The sequence below is a fragment of the Chrysochloris asiatica genome, unplaced genomic scaffold (assembly GCF_000296735.1).
Source record: "Chrysochloris asiatica unplaced genomic scaffold, ChrAsi1.0 scaffold00249, whole genome shotgun sequence".
Lineage (NCBI taxonomy): Eukaryota > Metazoa > Chordata > Mammalia > Afrosoricida > Chrysochloridae > Chrysochloris > Chrysochloris asiatica.
Genome location: NW_006408767.1, coordinates 2,081,061 through 2,102,017, shown reverse-complemented (window position 1 = coordinate 2,102,017; position 20,957 = coordinate 2,081,061). Strand labels below are relative to the sequence as shown.

Sequence of the window (20,957 nt, the reverse complement as noted above, 5' to 3'; positions counted from 1 at the left end):
AACATGTATAAATGTTTTTTTGTTGTTTTCAACACCCTGGTGTGGGTACTGTGGATTAATGCACTGGATGCAGAGTTGGTTTAAACCACAAGGTGGGTCGTTACAGCTTACCAGTCGCTCTTTGGAAATCCTATACAGGGTCACTATGGGTTGGAACCGACTTGACGGCACTTAATAACAAAGAAAAATAAGGATTCATTTTATAAGTAAAAATACTACGAATAAAATGCAATTAAAAAAAAAAAGGGTATTTGACTTACATCACAACTGACTTAGGATGGTGTCATAGAATGGAACCTCATTATAAGTAGGCAATTTATTGTGAGCTTTCCAGTCAGTATTGACTCTTAACCATCCTGCATGGGGTTATTGAGGAGTGGCTGGTAGATTGGAACCATCAACCTTATGGTTAGCAGTCCCTGGTGGTGGTAGTTGGTGGTTATGTGCCGTGGAGTCGTTTCCAATTCATAGTGACCTAGTGCAGGGTTTCCGAGGCTGTAAATCTTTACGGGAACAGAAAGTCTCATCTTCCTCCCGCAGAACAGTTAGTTGGTAGTTTCAAACTCCTAATCTTGAGGTTTGCAGCCCAATTCATAACCACTACACTACCAGAGCTCCTTTAGCAGTCCCTAGATACAGTTATTTGTTAAGGGTTTATTTAACCCTGGTAGCACTTTAAGTTTGGCACTGGTCTGCTAACCTCCCGGTTGGCAGTTCGAACACATCAGCAGCTCCTCAGGAGAAAGATGAAGTGGTTTGCTCCTGTAAAGATTTATAATCTCAAAAACCCTATAAAAGGTTGCTATGAGTCAGAATTGACTAGGTGGTACTGGGTTTGGCTTTGGTTTTAATATTGATACTACATCAGTTATTTAATATTTTGTAATGAAGAATCACTCTGCTAAGTACTTGAAATTTTCTCACATTTTCAGCACAACAACCTTAAGAGATTGGTTCTACTACACATATTTTACAAGTGAGAATTACTACTTATCAGAGAAGTTAAACGAGTTGCTTAAAAACCAAGTTTCTTGACTCTTGGCCAGATGGCGAAGTAGGCAGACAAACCCTTTACAACAAAGATAAGACAGACAAAATGAAACACAAATGAAAATTCTGGTGCTCTGAACTTCCAAAGAAAGGTGAGAGAGGTAAATGGGGTGTTTGCTAGGAGGAGAGGCTGAGCAGGGATGAGGAGACAGGGAACTACGGGCCAGATGTGACTCTACCCTCTTGTGAGCAGTTTTGGCAGCAGAGGGAGGCCTGGCAGAGCAGTGCTGGGGACAGCATACGCAGACCCTGACTTGATGCCCTGTGACATGGACGAAAATCCAATTCCGAGGCCCTCCTCAGGATAGCGATCCATGGACCCGGAGGGCCAAAGGAAGTGACCTCCTGACGTCCCGGGTTCATAGGTTTTTGCGAACTCACTGGTTGGCTACCTCTGTATAATTTTCTTTGGTCCTGATATTGTTCATTCTATGCTGCTAACTCCAGTAATTGTAGCTTCTGAGAAATGGTTTCTTATGTACCTCTCTTAATGTCTCCACTGTGTTGGCAGTGCGTTGAGTCCTGGGAACAAATCTTTCTGAGGAACAAGCGATAGCCACCTGGGATGAATGTCAGAACTGCTCCTATTTGATTATTCAGTTATGTTTGATATCCATGAACAATAATGGGTTTGAAACCCCTTTTGAGAGTCGAGGCAGTAAAAAGTTTCCTCAGATAATTCAGAAAGGCCAGGAACAGGTATATTGGGAATATGAGGAAAGGTTTTTAAAGAAAAACTACCCAAGGTTTGTAAATAAAGTGGAATGGTAAATTCTGGGAATGTTGGATTAGAGGATAATAGTGGCAGCCCCATTAAACCGCCTCTGAATATAATCAGTTTAACCCAGATGCTCTCCTTCCTCCTGAAAGTATATAGGAATGTGATAATTAAGAACAATGTAGCATTTTAGATATAGATAAATGAAGCCCGGTGCCTGAGATCTTGCTCACAAACAAAAGTTTGCAAAGTGTACAGAGACAGCTTGGCTCCTTTCAGGAACATTGCTTTATGTTAAGTATCCTTAAGAAACCGCACGCTGCTCTAGATCATTTAAGCCTAAAAGTTAATATATAACAGCTTGATTAAACCTTTTTTACGTAAAAATAAAAATGTTAGATTGTTAAGAAAACCATGAAAATGTTCCTGTGAATCATTATGTCCTGTTTTGAATGATTAATCACATTTCAGTTCTGTATCCTATCTAATCTAAAGAATCACATCCTCCCTTTGTGAATTATATTCTTCCTTTGTAACAAATCCCTCCCTAAAAAAGAGAATAAAAAACTGAGGTAGAGTGAGTTCTGCATGCAATGCTAGGCAATCAATATGTTTGCAGATCTGTCTACCTGCCAGCTTGCATCATATCTGTGTGTCTGTCTTTTTTGTGTATATTTCGTCTCTCTCTTTCTCTATCCCTTTCGCTGCCAGATCTCCCTTCTTCGTGACACCCACACTTCCTTGTTGAGGCTGGACCCCGACATAGGACCTCAACGGAGCAGAACTGTGCAGGTGATGAGAAAGGTCTGATTTCTTCTTTTTCCCTATACTCCCCTGGAGACCAGAGGGTGTGGCCAGCTCCCACCCTCATCCAATCTCAGTGCATACCCTCTTCTCCAAGTGTTTGGAGCCATGTGGTTGGGAGCTATACCAGTGTAAGTTGGGGCTGGCTGTATGGCTTTGGTGTGTTGCTTAGGTGCTAAGATTCAGGAGGACTCAGCTCGACAACTACAAAACCTGCTGAGTCACCCTGTCCTCAGCTTTCTTGTGGTCCTGACAGACACAAAATCCAGCTTCAGCATGGGTCCCCCTGAACTACTTTTTTTTATAATTACTCTGATCAAAAATATATATTTATAAACAGTTTATGATTAACACTTGGGATTATAAATTTATAATTACAGCTTAACAACTGTTCTGATTTCTGTAATTCTATTTTAATTAGATTTCTGAATCAAATTGAGTACCAGGTAAAAGTTTTCCCAGCATCTCGCAAGCAATACTCATTTCATTCTTACTAACCTTCATGAGAAGAGTATCATGAGATTATGTATGAAACTCATACTCCCTTAAACTAGTAAAACACCTTTAATCATTAGCAGTAAAAGAAATTTTGAAGGCTGTCTACTGTACCCTAGTGTTAGAACATGAAACTTTCAATCTTTGATAAACATGGTATCCAAAATCACAGTAATTGTGAAAGTTTATGAGCACACCCTCTGAACAGCTCCTATTACATCAAATCCTCAAAGGTATGATGCTCAGGAAATTTCTGTAAAATCAGTCTGTTCTAAGAAGATACATGAAAGGGGAGAACTAAAAAAGACAAGGTCCAAAAAGAACATTCTCTTAGAAAGGGCAATTATTTTAAGAAAGGTTATTTAGATCACTCGAATTCTCTCAGATAGATAACAGATTTTTAAAAGTTATTTTATATACTTCAATTCTTGCAAAAAAAAAAAAAAAAAAAAGTACATAGAAAATAAATTAGTATTACCTCTACTGTCATCCATCTCACCATCCCTTGAATGCTCTGACTGGATATCTGGAGGAGTCTGAAGGACAGCTACGCTATTCTGATTTATAATCTTCAATTTCAACTTTGGTTTTGACCGTTTTCTTCTTGGAACTGTAACTGTGAGGCTCTGTAATTGAGTCATCCCTGATTCCGTCAAACAAACACCATCCTGAGTGTAGGTTTTGGGTGGATCTAAAAGTTAGGGAATAATAAAAAAATACAAAAATTTTAACTTTGATTAACACATTGTGATTCCTAACTACTCAAATCAAAGCAATATGACTTTTATAAACCAGAATCCTTCCTTTGGCACTGAAAAGTTTTTTATTCAATCAGTTAATTATTTCTGAATAATTAACTCCATTGTTGTGGCTAAGTGTCCTGTAAGCATTTCTGATTCTTAGCAGCTCTATATAGTTTCCAAGACTGTAAATCTTTGCAGGAGCAGAAAGCCTTGTCTTTCTCCTGTAGAGTAGCTGGTGGGCTTGAAGCACCAACCTTGTGGTTGCTTCTTGATGTATGTTCAGGATCCTCATGAGCACAATTCGAAATGATATCCATAGCTTGTCATGATTCATGCAGCCAAAAGTCTTTGCATAGTCAGTAAAGCACAGATAAACATCCAAGAAAAGTATTTGCACTGAGTAAGTTGAAAATTTCTGGTATTCTCTGTTTTCAGCTAAGATCCATCTGATGACAACAATGATAACTCTAGTTCCACGTCCTCTTCTGAATCTGGCTTGAATTTCTGTCAGTTCCCTATTGGTGTACTGCTGCAACTGTTTTTTAATCATCCTCAGCAAAAATCCACATGCATTTAATATTAATGACATTTTTTGATGATTTCAATATTCTGATGAATCACTTCTCTTAGAAATGGACACAACTATGAAATCTCTTCCAATTGGTTGGCCAGTTAATGTTTTTCAAATTTCTTGTTATATACAAGTGAGTGCCTTCAGGACGGCAACAGTTTGTTGAAAGATTTTAATTTGTATTCTGCCAGTTCATAGAGCCTTGTTTGGCACCAATGCCTTCAGTGTAGCTTGGACTTCTTTCGTCAGCACCATTGATGCTTGATCATATGCTACCTCTTGACATGGTTCAACACTGATCATTTCTTTTTGGTAGTAATTCCGTATTCCTTCCATCTTCTTTTGAAGTTTTCTGTATTATTCAACTATTTTGCCCATAGAATCCTTCAATATTGCAATCTGAGCTTTGAATGTTTTCTTCAGTTCTTTCAGCTTGAGAAATGTTGAGGTCATTCTTATTCTTTTTGGTTCTCTAACTAGAGGTTCTTTTGTACATTTCATTATAATACTTTTGTCGTCCTGAGCTGCTCTTTGAAACTGTTGCGTTCAATTCTTTTACTTCATTTATTTCATTCACTTTAGCTTCTCCATGCTCAAGAGCAAGTTTCAAAGGCTCTTCTGACATCCATTTTGGTCTTGTCTTTCCTGTCTTTTTAATGATCTTTTGCTTTCTTTCCTCTATGATATTCTATGTCATTCCATAACTCTTCTGGTCTTCAATCATTAGTGTCTAATGCATCAAATCTGGTATCTAAACTCAGGTAGGATATATTCAAGTTTATCCTTTGACATTCATGGACTTGTTTTAATTTTTTTCAGCTTCAGCAGTTATCTACATATACACAACTGATGATGTGTTCAATAGTCTCTCTGAGGCCTTGTTTTGGCTGGTGATACTGAGCTATTCCACATCTCTTCCCACAGATGCTGCTGCTGTTGTTATTAAGTGCCACCGAGTTGGTTCCGACTCATAGTGACCCTGGTAAGGTATCCAAGGACCGGCTCATGGGTTTGAACCACCGACCTTGTGGCTCAAATTGACATTGCAGTCCATCGCATTATCCAGCAGTAACTTGATTCCTGTGAATTCAATCTGGTGAATTTCACATGTTTACGTTGATGAAGAAAGTATTTGCAATGAATAAATTGAAAAGTTCAATCATGTGATTTCCAGTCTCATTTCTATTACCAAAGCCGTATTTTCCTATTGATCCTTACTGTACTTTGAACTTTTGTATTTCAAAAACCAGTAAATATCAATTTATCTTGTGTGTTTGATAAATTTCACACTGAAGGCAGAATAATTTCATCATCACTTGTTTTTAGTCTTTGGTGTATAAAATTTAAAACTACTGGCATAAGGTGTTCTTCCTTATAAGTATATGGATACTATCTGATCATAGAAAGCATTGTTCTTCAAGACAGATCTTTCAATGTTCTTTTAAACAATGAATGCAGCACCATTCCTCTTCAATTTATCTTTCCAAGCATAGAAAAGCATCGATTAATGGATTCAAAATGTACAATATCACGCTATCATTTCAGCTCTCTAATGGCTTAGGACATCCATCTTTGTGTGTTCCATTTCATTTTGACAACTTCCAACTTTCCTAGATTCAAACTTTGTATATTCCATATTCCAGTTATTAATGGATGTCTACAGCTGTTTCTTCTCATTTTGGGTTGTGTCCCATCAGCAACCAAAAGTTCTGAAAAACTTTGCTTAATTCACATCATTATGGTCAATTGTAATTTGAGAAGGCAGCTCTTCTGCATTCATATTTTGAGTGTCTTTCAAACTGAGGGGCTCATCTTTTGTCACTATATCTGACAATGTTCCCAAATATTCATAAGGTTTTCAGTACCTAACCATTCAGAAATGATCCGGCTCTCTTTCTTCCTAGTCCATCTTGTCTGAAAGTTCCATTGAGATTTGTCCACTATGGGTAACCCTGCTGATATTTAAAATATTGGCAGCACAGCTTCCAGCTTCACAGCAACAGGCAAGGCACCATAGTATGACAAACTGACAGACAAGCAGCGGAAAAAATCATAGAAGATTTTATTGAACAAAAATTAAAAAATGGGAAGCTACTGTTTCTCAATATATCCTCCATCTAGGTCTGCAGACTTCTGAAGGATGTGTTTCAATCTTTAACTCTTCCCCAGAAATTCTGTGCTTTTGGATTTGTACCATGTCAAAATGGCAGTTTGAGCAACTTTCAGGGTCTCAAGCTGTGTTCTCTTTAAATGTCCTTTGGGTTTTGATAACAAAAAGAAGCATGAAGAAGGGGCAAGATCAAGACTGTAGCATGGATAGGAAAATGTTACCCAATGAAATTCTTGTAAGATACCCACTGCTACCATGAAACAATGAGCAGATGCATTGTTATGATGGTAAAAAAAAATTTCTCAGTGCAATTTTCCTGATGTTTTTCTCAACAATGCAGTTTTCTTAAAACGTCTTTGTTTGTATGTCCCATGATCATCTTGTGTCCTTTGAGAAATACGTATCAAGATTACCCCTTTAGGATCCCCAAAAAGAGTCACCATAACCTTCTAAACTTACCTCTCTGCCTTGAATTTAACTGGCCCATCTCTCTTGGAAGCCAGTTTTGCTAGGATCTTTAAAATTATTTCGGAAAGAACCTTAATGAGACAAAGGTAAGTGCACTGCTGAGAGAACTTGTCTGCATCCATACACTGATCAGAGACACACGTTTAAACATTCTGTCTGGAATAAATCAGTGATGTAACTCTAATAGCAATATTTCTTTTACTTACTTTCGTGTATGAATGAAAATGAAGCAAGTATTGCACTAACGGTTATTCTAAAGCTGTTATTTTTAATATCAATTTTCTGAAATTTATAGGAATATTGACTCACTAAAGATGAAAAAGACATTTTATTTGTCTGAAGAACCATATAATGAAGAAAGATTTTTTTAATAATGTGTGCCAAGCCAACTATATAAAACTATCTATTTATATACTTTTTATTATAAAAAACAGTCAAGTACATTATTTCATATTTTACCTAGCTCTTTTACTTTTGTGACAATTTGTGCTACAAGTGATGATTCACAGCAGTCTGAGGAAGGCACTGAAATGAAAAAAAAAAAAAGTTAAGTAACTGCTTTTTAAAAAGGTAAAGCAAATTAAAATTTAACACAGTAAAATTTCTATTTCTCTATCCCATTTCATTAAAATAACTGCTTGAACACGAAATATAATTTAAAGGTGGGTTTTTTTGTTTTGGTTTTTTAAACAAGAGATGAATAAGTAAGTTAGAGACGACAAACTGGCAAAGAAAAGAACTAGCATATTTGATTATATACAAGATTATGCAATATATAAAATATTGCCAACAGCTATAACATCATGTGTTTCGAAAGCAAAACTGTATGTCATATCATAAATGTGTGTAGCATTTACTTAATATTTACATAAAGACTTTTAATATATAATGTTGTTGTTGTTTAGTGCCATCAAGTTGGTTCCAACTCTATACATAGCGACTATGCATAGAGTTTCTGAGGAGTGGCTGGTTGAGTCTGAATCACCAACATTGCGGTTCAAACCGAACTTGCATTCCAGTACCTTACTCTACACATCACCATACCAGGACTCCATATACAGTTGAGATAATAGGAATTTACACAGTAATTGATTGTTTTCATAAAATATAATGAAATACTAATAAAAATAATTTCACAGAAACGAGTGAAGAGCGCTCATGATAACAACCAGTAAGTAAGGTGCAGGTGATTTGTACAACAATGTGGATATACTTTAATTATTCTCTTACCGTTTAATGTAGGCATATAGGGTCTGCACATGCTACAATCAAAACCAATGTCTGCTACATTTTCCACTTCCTCCTCAGTATTTAAGTTTTGACAAACTGCATGCATCCATCTAAAAAGACCATTATTTTTATATTTAAAAAAGATTATGCTAAGAAATGTTTTCTCTTTAAAAGAGTATAATAGGAGTTCATAGTCTTCAAACTTCAAAGCTCTTAAGCCTCACAGGATATAGTTACCCTTCTCTTCTAAGCCACCTCTCCTTCTCTCCCTGCATCCTCCCAGCCAATGGACCCAACTAAAACATTTAATGAGCTGGAAGTATAAAAGAAAAAAGAACGAAAACAAGTACTAGGTAGGAAGAAAAAACACATAACAGAGGAGAATGAGATAACTGCTTTATGATTGTATAATGTATATGCCAAATATGGCAAGTACACTAGAGGTAGAGCAATGAGAGACTCAGAATACTGCATATGGCATAGTATTCATGTAATGTTGGTATCACATCTACTTCAATTTAGATATAACTCACTTAAGTGATATTAAATGGAAGTCTTGTCTGGGAACAAAGGGCTGGTAGGCAAAGTCCTGAAAATTTTCAACTACTGCAGAAATAATATTGCTAATAATTTTACATGTCAAATGCTTAACTTCAACTATGCACCGTAATATGCCATTGAATCCAAAGCAAACAGTATTAATTTTGAAGCTGCACATGCCTAATCAGGGAGGGCACGAGGTATCTAGTAAAAATTATAGCTTTAATAAAAATATGACTAAAAGACAACTGAATGTGTGAAATCTCTTTTATAATCTAATAAAAGATTCAGAAATCCTCCAATGAAAAGTATATATATGTAAGCAGTAATTCTGCATTTAATATCTAAGGATCAGTTAGCTTTCAGCTGAAAGTCACTGGTCTGGAATTAAGGATTCAAAAGAAAAGATAATTTCTATAAGTTTCTAGTAAGCAAAAGCTTTTTATTTTTTAAATCTATCACCTAGGATAGTTATTTTCCAATTTTTTCTAGCTACAGTACAAAAAGCTTATAGAAGACGAAAACAAAAAATGTACAATACCTATCACACTGTCTACACTGCAGAATAAGATCTTCTTCTCTATAGTTTCGGTAGCAGATGGGGCATGAAGATAAGCTTGCACAAGGAGCACACTGTGTGTAATTATTTTGCCATTCACATCGTAGACCTGCAGATGTTGCTCCACAATGTCTGCACCAAACACACCTGAAATCCAAAACCCCCGAAGTCTTAATTTTATTTAGTTATTTAGTTCCTGCAATTTAAGAAGCTACATATGAACAGAATAGGGGGAAATTATTTAATGCATACTTGATTTTCTGATTAGCAATATCCACCATAGTAAACATGTATTATGCAGTTAAACAGATGTAGCTAATTTTTAAAGACTAAATTGATGTGGGAAAGTTCTGAACTTGAAAGACTAACAACGGAAATGTAAATCCTAGAGTACCATTTGCACTTCCAGCCTCCTTTGGGAACTGTCTGCAATGGAGGATCTAGGCAGTAGGTGTGATAACTTATGTCACAATCATCACAAAGAAGGAGTCTTCCTGGGTCAGTAGCCTTCCCACAGGCCTCACATACAGTGCATTCAAGACACCTCCAACCTTTGCTAAGAACAACTTTAGTGATCTGCAAAAGAAACAACCAATCCATGTGATTTATACAATAACCTACACCTCATTTGCATAATCAATTATACTATATAAATGAATACTGTGCTTATGTACCTAAAGCAGAGAAGAGACAAACAACTAATGATTATTTAGCACTTAAAATGGGCTTGATGCTGGGAAGGGTACTTTCATATACTTTTTGAGAGTCCATCTAAAGAAGATAATAATAAATAGTAGTATATACTTTAGTGTCTTTTTTAAAAAAAAATTAGTCCACGTAACTACCTTGAGCTATGGATTTTATCTAGATTATATATATGGTGACTGACATTTTCTCAAGCAAACTGCCCCACTACTACTGATGTAAGATTTGAAAGTACCTTACTATGCTCTCTATCTACATTTTCATGAATTCCATGCTTCTGAAATTTGTGTAAATGGCAGAAAGACTTCAAATTAGTAGAAAAGTTGAGAATCACTGTACTGCCCCAAAACTTCAAGGGCAGTAACATTATGTAATATTAATACTTTACAACCAACTTCTTACAGATCTGAATAAACTAGAGTCTATTAAATAGAGAGAGGAAGACAATTTTCACAGTACAACGAAATAAGAAGCAATCAAAGTACAGTTTAAAACCTAAATTCTCATGAATTCAGATCATGAAGAATAAGAAAGTCTAAAATCTGAGAGGAAAATTTTAAAGTTAAATACAAAATAACTGTCCAAATAGCATCAAACTTCCTAATTATGGATACTAGAAGACAAGAGTACTAGCTTCCAATTCTACAGAAAAATACTCTTCAAAGTACAATTCTTAGCTAAACAAGCAATGAAGTGTGACGGTAGAGTATCTTTTGAGACATACAGAGAGACTCAAATTCAGGTCTCACAAGCTCCTTCTACTTAAGTTATTTAGATATTTGTGAAACAAAATTAGTGTTTATACCAAAAGGGAAGACATAGGACCCATAAAACAATAAATCTAGTAGAAGTCAATGAAGATTAAGTCTTCCAGAAGTTATGTGATGCTTACAGCATTGTTATTTTGATGTCTTACAAATTCTGCTTGTATATGCTTGTGCTTCAAAGTTTTATGAGTATTAATTTCTACAATGGTAAATATCAATAAGTATAATCTTCACAAACAAAAACACTAAGTCCCCTCAATAATGTTTTATTGTAAAAAGATTCCATAACTAATAAATTTGAGAGCAGAGCAACATACCTAGAAACACCTAGCATAAACTAGAAAAGGAACATGAGGAGTATGTTGTTAAGTGCTGTCGAGTAGATTCCTACCCATAGCAACTCTGTATAGGGTTTCCAAGGAGCAGATGATGAGCTTGATCCACTGACGGTGCAGTCCAAACGACTTTGAAGTCTGAAGCATTAACCCACAGTGCCACATCAGGACAAAAAGAGACTTAATATTAATCTGATATGGTGGCATTTCTATTGATATGGTGGCAAAACAACCAACAAAAATTAATCAGGATCATTAAACATCTTTTTTTTTTTTTTTTTGCTATCAAATCTCCAGGAGTCCTGGTGTGGCACTATGGGTTAATGTGTTGGACTAAAAGTCGGTTTGAACATGAAGGTCGGTGATTCAAGCTCACCAGCAGCTCCTTGGAAACCCTACACAGAGTTGCTATGAGTCAGAATGGACTTGACGACAGTTAACAACAATCAAATCCCCAATGACAAACAAAAGAAAAGTCACAGCACAGAATCTAGATCTACAGTGAAATGTAGTAATGCAGCTAACGTTGCGAGAAAGCTGGGGAAAGGCAGGAGGTGTATTTTAAGAGCAAAATCAGCATTTATCTACAGCAAAAGGAAAAAAACTAACATTGATAAAGAAGTAGCACCAGCATATTATTTAGAGCTGCCAAGTTAACTACAAGAAGATATTCCAGAAAGAATTAGTTGTGGCTGTTTTTAGGTAATAGGATTGAAATGCAGAAACAGAATTAAGACAGGTAAATTGCTCACTGTAGAGCTCTGGCAGTACTATAGGATAAGCACTGAACTGCTAATCACAAAGCTGGCAGTTTACATCCACCAGCCATTCTGAAGGAAAAAGATGAGGTTGTCTGCTCCTGCAAGGATTTATACTCTGGAAAACCCTATACGGGCAATTATAATTTTTTAAAATTGCACATTATAAGGCTTTTAATGTTCTGGTGTGGCGCTGTGGGTTAATACTCTGAACTGCAAAGTCGGTTTGAACCACAATGTCGGCATTTCAAGCTCACCAGCCATTCCTCGGAAACCCTATACAGGGTCGCTATGGGTCAGGACGAACTTGATGATACTTAACAACACCATTTTACCTTTATCCAGGTACATTAATTATACTGATTAGTCTACTGACTTTTTAAACTTCAGCTTATATTGCCAAATTATAATTCAGTATTTATCCAAATGAAAAGGGACTAAGGTAGGAAAAGTAGAGCAGAAGATGGTAAACTCTTTCTTTGAAGGGCAAGACAGTAAATATTCTATACTTTACAGGCTGCATGATCTGTTACAATTACAGCTATAAAGAAATAGTTATCAGTAGTTCAAAAACAGATCACTGTTTTACAAGACTTATGCTGTTCTCAAAAAGAATCTGTTTGTTCTTTATGAAAATCTTTACGAATCAGGTGGTACACCATATCTGACCAAGACACCATAGTTTGTCAATCACTGACTAACAGCAAAGCTAAGATGATCTGAAAATAAAGTAGACAATAGGTTAATGAATGCACTAATAGAATTTTAAAAAATAAATATCTTCATTCCTGCTAAGTCAAGTTTTCTTATTTCTGGGAAACCAACTCTGTGACTTTTACAGGTAAAACCTCAAGTTACTCAGGTCACATTCACTCACTAAACACACTAACATTTGGTTTCCATGTCCATCTCCCACCAGCCACTCCACAGAAATCCTATCCAGGGTCGCTTTGTGTTGAAACTGACTGAAAGGCACTTAACTTGTCCATCTCCACTGAAACAACTTAAGTAGGTCAGTTAAGACCTTTTGGCATCCAAATCTAATTGACACAATAGCTTTTGTGTTACTTCAACTCTTTGCAGCACTTCAACACTTGAACAACCATTTCACCCTCTGAAAAGTTAACTCTTCTATATATATTAAAGCACTACTCTCAACTGATTTTCTCCTATACACACTGATTTAGTCTTAATTTTTAAGACCTTCATATAAAGCACTATCTAGAGTTTCACCCACAGTATCATGTCAAAGTTGTAATAGTTGTGTTTTGTAGTCTATAATGCATACATTTCAACTACAATGAAAAGAACTGGGACCAGACCTTTCTCCAACCATAAAAATCAAACAAAACAAAACCAGAATATATAAAGAACTGACTTTAGACACTGGGCAACAGGATATACAGGACTGTGCTCTCTTTGAGGAGGGAGATTTTCTAGAGTATTGCCTAGTTAGTTTTGATCTCAGTAAGCTACAATGGTCTCAAGGAGTTTAGGAAACATGATGGAGGTTCAGAAAAAATGAGACAGCAGGAATTTGCAGCACAGAGTCCTAGAAAGGAAGAAGCAATGCAGAGTAAAAGCTCCAAAAATCTACACAGTGTTCTTCCTTCAGTATTTGACTGATCTAAGGTGTGTGTCTATGAATCCAAAGGAGAAGCTAGGGAGAAAACTATGACTGGGAAATTACTATTATAGCTCACCCAGAGTCAAAAGACGGCAAAACACAAGAGAAAAGAAAAGGTACTTAGTAAAAATCCTACAAAGGCAATTTATTAAATACAGGGTTAATGTAGCCCTAGAACAATAGTTAATCAAAATGTGGTCTTGGAAATTTTAGTAGGTCTGTAAGATCAAAACTATTTTTATACTTATGTTATACAGTGGTGTCTTCCGCAAGTTATGTGATGCTTAACAGCACTGTTATTTTAATGTCATAGAAATCCTGCTTGTATATGACTGTGCTTCAATGTTTTATGAGTATTAATTTCTACAATGGTAAATAAATATCAATAAGTATAATCTTCATAAACAAAAGCACTGGGTCCTCAATAATGTTTTATTGCAAAAAGATTCCATGACTAATACATTTAGGAATAGCTTTTTAGAAAAAAAGACTCTCTGAAACTGCCACAGGAAATTTAAAAATAATCAAACTTCTAAGAAATAATTTTAATATCTGCCACAACAAAAAAAATGTTAAGAAACTTTTAAACACTCAAAAATATTTTATAGGATCTAACACTCATTTAAAGATTAACAGACATAAGCAACAAGGAAGCATAACTTAATGTAGAAAATTAGTTAACACAATGAAAAATGACAGTGATGAAAATTAGCATGCAAAGATTTAAAATAAGAATACAATGAAGAAAATATTAAAATTATAAAACAAAATAAAGCCAAAATGAACAATATCTAAATGAAAAACTCACTGTATAGACTTAAAAAAAAAAATATATATATATCCGAGTAGAGTACAGGATTGCAATAGACACCATCAAACTAAATCACAGATGGGGGAAAAAGCCCTATTATGCAATCTCTCTCTCTCTCTCTTTCTCTGTCTCTCTCTCTCACACACACACACACACACACAACTCTTAAGGAAAGGGGCAGCTAGGGAACAGAAAAAACTAGTAGAAAGAATTATCAAATATTACCAAAATGTGAGTAATAATAGTATCAGCCCACTGATTCAAGAATCATAACAAATCAGGATGAACACAAACAAAAAACAACCTGATTAGGGCACATTGTAATCAAACTTCTGGAAACAAATGTTAATGAGAAAATCTTAAGGCAGCTTAAGAAAACAAATCATATTACATACAGAAAATTAAAGATTAGAATTCCTGATTTCATTAGAAACAATGCAAGTCATAAAATAATAGAATGACATATTTAAAGTGTTGGGGAGGAGGGGTAGTCAACTTATAATGTATGTAGCAAAAATATCATTCAAAAATAAGGTAACATAAAAGTATTTTCACACAAACAAAGGCTGAGACAATTTACATATCCCTAGCATATTTCTTGAAGTTGTGCACCATCAAATTAGATCTGACTCACACTGACCCCCAACAGGGTTTCCAAGAGCAGAAGCTGAGTTTGAACTGCAGATCTTGCAGTTAGCAGTTCAGTGTTTATCCTACAGCAACTTATTTCAGCTCAGAATATTTCCTGACATTGCTATTTTTCCCAATAAACTATTGTTGTTGCAGTTCAGTGCCATCACGAGTCAGTTCCAACTCTAAGCGTACCTGTTATTGGGTTTCCGAGGAGCAGCAAAAGCAGGTGGGTTGGAACCTCCACCATGCAATTCAAATTGACGTTACAGTAGAGTGCTTAGCCTACAGTGCCACACCAGGACTCCCCTATACAAGGTCAGTTTCGACTCATAGTCACCCTATATAGTGTTTCCGAGACTGTAAATCTTTACGGGAGCAGAAAGCCTCATCTTTCTCCCATGGAACCGCTGGTAGTTTCAACCTGATGACTGAGGTTAGCAGCCCGAATCTAAACACTATGCAACCAGAGCGCCTTCAATTAACTATAAGCCCCTTTATAGAAAGGAAAATTGTTTTACACTCCTTATGTTTTTTGTTAAGTGTGTTCAGTTGGTTCTGATTCATAGTGACATTGTATAGGGTGTTCTTAAGAAATAGCTAGTTGGTGATTTTGAACATCCGACCTTGTGGTTAGCAGTCTAGTATTTATCTTACAGCGCCACACCAGGACTCCTTATAGAACTTAGCCATTATTTTTCAGCAGTGAGATCAATAAATTGTTTAAAAATTTTAGTAATAAGCTACAGTATTCTGTATTGTTTGAATGCTATTTGTAGTATGGTGGTGGTGGTGGTGTGCCATGGAGTCAATTCCTATTCAGAGACACTGCATAGGGTTTCCAAGGCTGTAGCCTTTAAGGAAGCACAAAGCCTCATCTTTCTCCCACGGAGCAGCTAGTAGTTTCGGAGTGCTGACCTTGAGGTTAGGAGCCCAACTTGTAACCATTATGCTACCAGAGTTCCTTTATTTATTTATTTTAGTTCCTTTATTTTTAATATAGTCAGAACTAAATGCAGTTAGAAAATCCAGTATTAAAATTCTTGCTAAGCTATTTTTACTACCTATTTGATACTGTACTAATTGATCTTAACTTACTACATTATACTTCACTGACTTTAAATGTTAAAAAGGAATTTAAGAAACTACTGGCTGGCTTAAAAGAAATACACGAAAGTTCTGAACATCAACTCAAATCTTGATTTCCTTCCTAAAGCCTTTTACAATTTGGATTGGACCATAAAGCTTCTATTCCAATCTTCAAAGGAATTCTTTTAAATTTCCTCATTATCATGAAATATTTCAACCAAAAGCCAAATTCTAATTTAAAAAATAACAAAGAAAATGTAGGATACAAAGGTAAAAAAAAGAACAGTTCATCTTTTAATGCATACATACTCCATTAAAAAATTTTATTTTATATGTGTCCTTTTTGTTCAAAATACTGTGGGTAATGTTCAAAGACTATATAAATTTATAAACTGATTTACTTATTCTAATTTAGATAAATTTCAATTTTGCAATGTAATTCTTAAAATCACCCTGACCTATTTACTTTATGAAAGAAATATTAGTGATAAGCAAGGAATTTTCAAAGGAATATTTATGACAACAGCTTGAATAAACCAATGATATAATACAGGAATGTGTGAAGGGCAGGACAGAAAGGGATAAAAATGACTTCAAAGTTAAGAATGATTCAGAACCATAAAAGCAAATGAAATTAGTATTTTTACACAAGGTAAAGTGCATAAAAGGAGTTGGTTGTGGATGAATACAGCAGGACTCTTTGTTGTACACCTTTGTTGTTCACTTTCAGAAACATGTGTTATTTTGTTCAAATATACAATTCTGTTAATCTGAAAAATTGAGGTTTTAGGACAGGTTCATATTTGAACAGCATTTGAAAAACACACAAGATTACTATTTATAAAGTTCCTCATTAAGTTTCTAATATGAAATCCAAGAAATTGATAACTGCTACCCATGAATTGCATGAAATATTGATTTCTTCTTTTCAGCTACATAAGAAAATGTTCTTTTAGATTATGAGCGAAGGTGAAACAGTGAAAAGGAACAAGGATGGGCTAATGGACTAATAACTTTTTACTAAGTACTACATTTCTTCTTAACTTTTGTAATACAAAGATAAAATGAATCAACAAAACCTTATACCAATAACAAAAACCAGTGTAAATTATCTTTTTAATTAACTGCATACATTTCTATGCTTTACTTTTTCAAGGAAATAATAGGATAATTTGCATAATTGAAGACCAGAAAGTTACAGAAGTTAATTTTAAAGTAACACATTAGATTCAATATTTAAATGTATTGAGAGATTACATGTGTATAATAATTATAAAGCTCATTTAAGGATATTTACCTTAATACTGACACAGTACGGATGGTAACACTGACCACACTGAGAACAGGCAAGTAATCTTCCCTCTGCTCCTTGTCCAAAACTCCCACAAACAACACACATATCCTGAAATTTAGAACACATGAACATATTTTAAGCTAAGGGTATTCACATGTCATTAAAATTACCTTAATGGAGTAACATAACTCTACAGGTTAAATAGTAGATGACTTCTGTACAGAAAAGATAAAATAGAAATGAATAACAAGAAATTCAAAGGAAGAAAGCAGTAAATAATAAAGTTCAAACCTGATGCAAAGTGAACTTGTCACTACTAGAAAACAATACAACTGTATTGTGCATAGAGTTTTCTTCTTCATCTTTACTTGATGAAATATCTGCAGTAGACACCTAAAAAAAGTGAAATAGACAAAACATGAAATTTTTCATTTTTATTCTATTTAAACCAGAAAGACTGAGAAAATGCTTATTTAAACTAGAATTTTTGGCAAGATCTATACTCATAATTCTAAATTAATTTATTAGTGCCAAGATACTACTATAAGCAATCACTGAGATGAAAACAAAGTGTGTGATCTGTTGAAATGTAAAATCTTCTCTATAATCATTTAATTCACAATAATAAAAAATTTTTAAATACTACTGTAAAATTTTTAAGTCATGATATCTTTTATTCACCTGCTTCTTCAGAGTTACACATTCTAGAGATCAAGAAATAGTGAGAAAAATATAAACTTACATTTAGTAAGTCTTTATTACCCAGAAATTCTAATGAAGAAATCATAAAATTATAAAATTTATAATGTGTGTACACTTGCATATAAAACTATTTTAGTAATGCTTTAGAATTGTGCTATCTAATACAGTAGATAAGCGCTTATTGTTATTTGTAATATGACTAACTGAAACTGAAATGGGCTATTAGAGTAAGATTCATATTAGTTTCACAGAGTTAGTACAAAAGGAAAAAAATCATGTAAAATATTTCACTAATGGTTTACATATTACACACTGAAATATTTCCTTTTATTAAACATGGCTTCTCCAAACAGAACCAGTTGCCAATGAGTAAGTTCTAACTCATGGCTGTCCTTTGTATGTCAGAGTAGAAATGTGCTCCAATAGGGTTGCCAATTATTATCACTTTAGAAATAGATCAAAATAGGCTTTTATCCCAATGTGCCCCTGAGTGAACTCCTCGAACTGTCAAACTTTCAGTTAGCCAAACATTTAACCATTTATTTGTGTCACCCCAGGACACCAACATAGGTACTAGGCATTTTTAAGTTGCATATGTGGTTCACATTATATTCTTTAGAATATTAGTATTTTGAAAAATATTATCAAAATTTCAGTATTAACCAAGGATGAACAACCAGAGATATTCATATCAGGAGTTGGTTATGTATGACCAAATCAATTAAGTACCTATTGTTAAGTGCCATTCAGACCGTTCTGACTCATAGCAACCCCGTATAGTGTTTCCAGGAGCAGCTATGGGTTTTAACAGCCAACCTTGCATTTAGCAACCCAATGTTTAACCTACAGCGCCACACCAGGGCTCCAAGTAACTATTGGTTAGCTAATAATTTACAGAATGTTGTTGTTGTTGTTATGTGCCTGTGTAGTCGGTTCTGACTCATAGAGACCCTGTACAAGGTTTCTGAGGCTGTAAATCTTTATGGGAGCAGAAAGCCTCATCTTTCTCCTGTTGAACAGCTGGTAGTTTCGAACTGCTGAACTCGCGGTTTGCAGCCCGATTTGGAACCACTACGCTACCAGAGCTCCCAATTTACAGAATAAAATTTTTAAAAAGCTCTCAGTTGGTGGTGTTGTTGTTAGGTGCCATCACTTTGGTACCAAATCCCAGAGACCCTATGAACAACAGAATGAAACACTGCCTGGTCCTGGGCCAAACTCAGATTCACTGCTAAGCCTGACCCCATCGCTACTGCTACTGTGTAAATCCATCTCACTGGTCTTCCTTTTTTAATTTGAACCTCAACTTTACCAAACATGATATCCTTCTCCAGCAAATGGTCCCTGCTGACAATACGCCCTAAGTATGAGAAACAAAGTCTGGCCAACTTGCTTCCAAGGAGCACTCTGGCTGTGCTTCTTCCAACACACAACTGTTTTTTTTGACCGTCCGTGATACTTTCAATATTCTCCACTAACACCACAACTTAAACGCATAGATTCTTCTATGGTCTTCCTTATTCACAGTCCAACTGTCACATGCATATGAGGTTACTGAAAACACCATTGCTTGGTTCAGGAGCACCATAGTCCTCAAACTGAAGTCCTTGCTCTTTAATACTTTAAAGAGGTTTTGTGCAGCAGATTTGTCCAATGCAATATGTCGTCTGATTTCTTCACTGCTGCTTCTTCCATGATTGTTGATGGTTAAACTGAGCAAAATGAAGTCTTTGACAACTTAAATCTTTTCTTCATCGACAGGGATGTTGTTTATTGGTCCAGCGGTGAAGATTTCTATTTTCTGTATATTGAGATGCAACCCATACTGAAGGCTCTAGTCTTTGATCTTCATCAGTAAGTACTTTAAGTCCTCTTCCCTTTCAGCATGCAAGGGTGTATCATCTGCATATCACAAGTTGTTAATGAGTCTTCCTCTAATCCTCATGCCACATTTATTTTCACATAATCCAGTTTTTCAGATTATCTGCTCAGAATACAGATTGAATAAACATGGTAAAAGAATACAATCCTGTCACACATCTTTCCTAATTTTAAATCATTCTGTTTACACAACTGTCTCTTCGCCCGTGTACAGGTTCCTCATGAGCACAATTTAAGTGCAATGTTGTCCACAGCTTGTCATGAGCCACACAACTGAAAGCCTCTGCATAGTCAATAAAGCACAGGTAAATATCTTTCTGGTATTCGCTGCTTTCAAAGAAGCTCTGGTAGCGTAGTGGTTATGAATCGGGCAGAAAACTGCAAGGTCAGCAGTTTGAAATACCAGCTGCTCTGTGGGAGAAAGATGAGGCTTTCTGCTCTCATAAAGATTTACAGTCTCAGAAATCCTGTTCAGGGTCGCTATGGGTCAGAACCGACTCGATGGCACTTAACAACAACATTCTCTGCTTACAGCCAATATCCATCTGATGTCAGCAATGATATCCCATGTTCCATGTCCTCTTCAGAATCCAGCTTGGAAGTTCTCTATTAAAGTATGATTGTAGTCATTTCTGTATTACCTTGAGTAAAACTTTACTAACATGGGATATCAACGATATTGTCTGATGATTTCAACATTCTGTTAGATCACCTCTCTTTAGAATGGGCACAAATACAGATCTCTTCCAGTTAGTTGGCCAGGTAGTTGTCTTCCAAATGTCTTGGCACAGATGAGTGAATGCCTACAGTGGGCAGATTAGTTTGTTAAAAAGACTTTAATTTGTATTCCATCAATTCTTGGAGCCTTGTTCTTTGCCACTGACTTCAATACACCTTGGACTCTTCCCTTCAGGATCTTTGGCTCATGATCATATGCTACGTCTTGAAATGGTTGACCACTGACAATTTCTATTTGGTACAGCGATTCTGTGTCTTCCTTTCATCTTCTTTTGGTTCTTTCTGTATAATTCAATATTTTGCCCATAGAATCCTTCAATACTGCAAGATGA

General features: G+C 35.5%; 1 protein-coding gene across 1 annotated transcript in view; it reads right to left on the bottom strand.

Moving 5' to 3' along the window:
* KMT2C (lysine (K)-specific methyltransferase 2C) overlaps nt 1-20,957 on the bottom strand; it is a 364,954-nt gene that overhangs the window by 120,718 nt on the left and 223,279 nt on the right. Inside the window, exons 16-22 of the mRNA XM_006873669.1 lie at nt 17,596-17,697; nt 17,308-17,412; nt 9,683-9,864; nt 9,271-9,435; nt 8,190-8,299; nt 7,419-7,484; nt 3,546-3,758 (exon numbers count right to left, since the gene is read on the bottom strand). Of these exons, the coding sequence (XP_006873731.1) occupies nt 3,546-3,758; nt 7,419-7,484; nt 8,190-8,299; nt 9,271-9,435; nt 9,683-9,864; nt 17,308-17,412; nt 17,596-17,697 (943 nt within the window). The remainder of the gene's footprint in view (nt 1-3,545; nt 3,759-7,418; nt 7,485-8,189; nt 8,300-9,270; nt 9,436-9,682; nt 9,865-17,307; nt 17,413-17,595; nt 17,698-20,957) is intronic.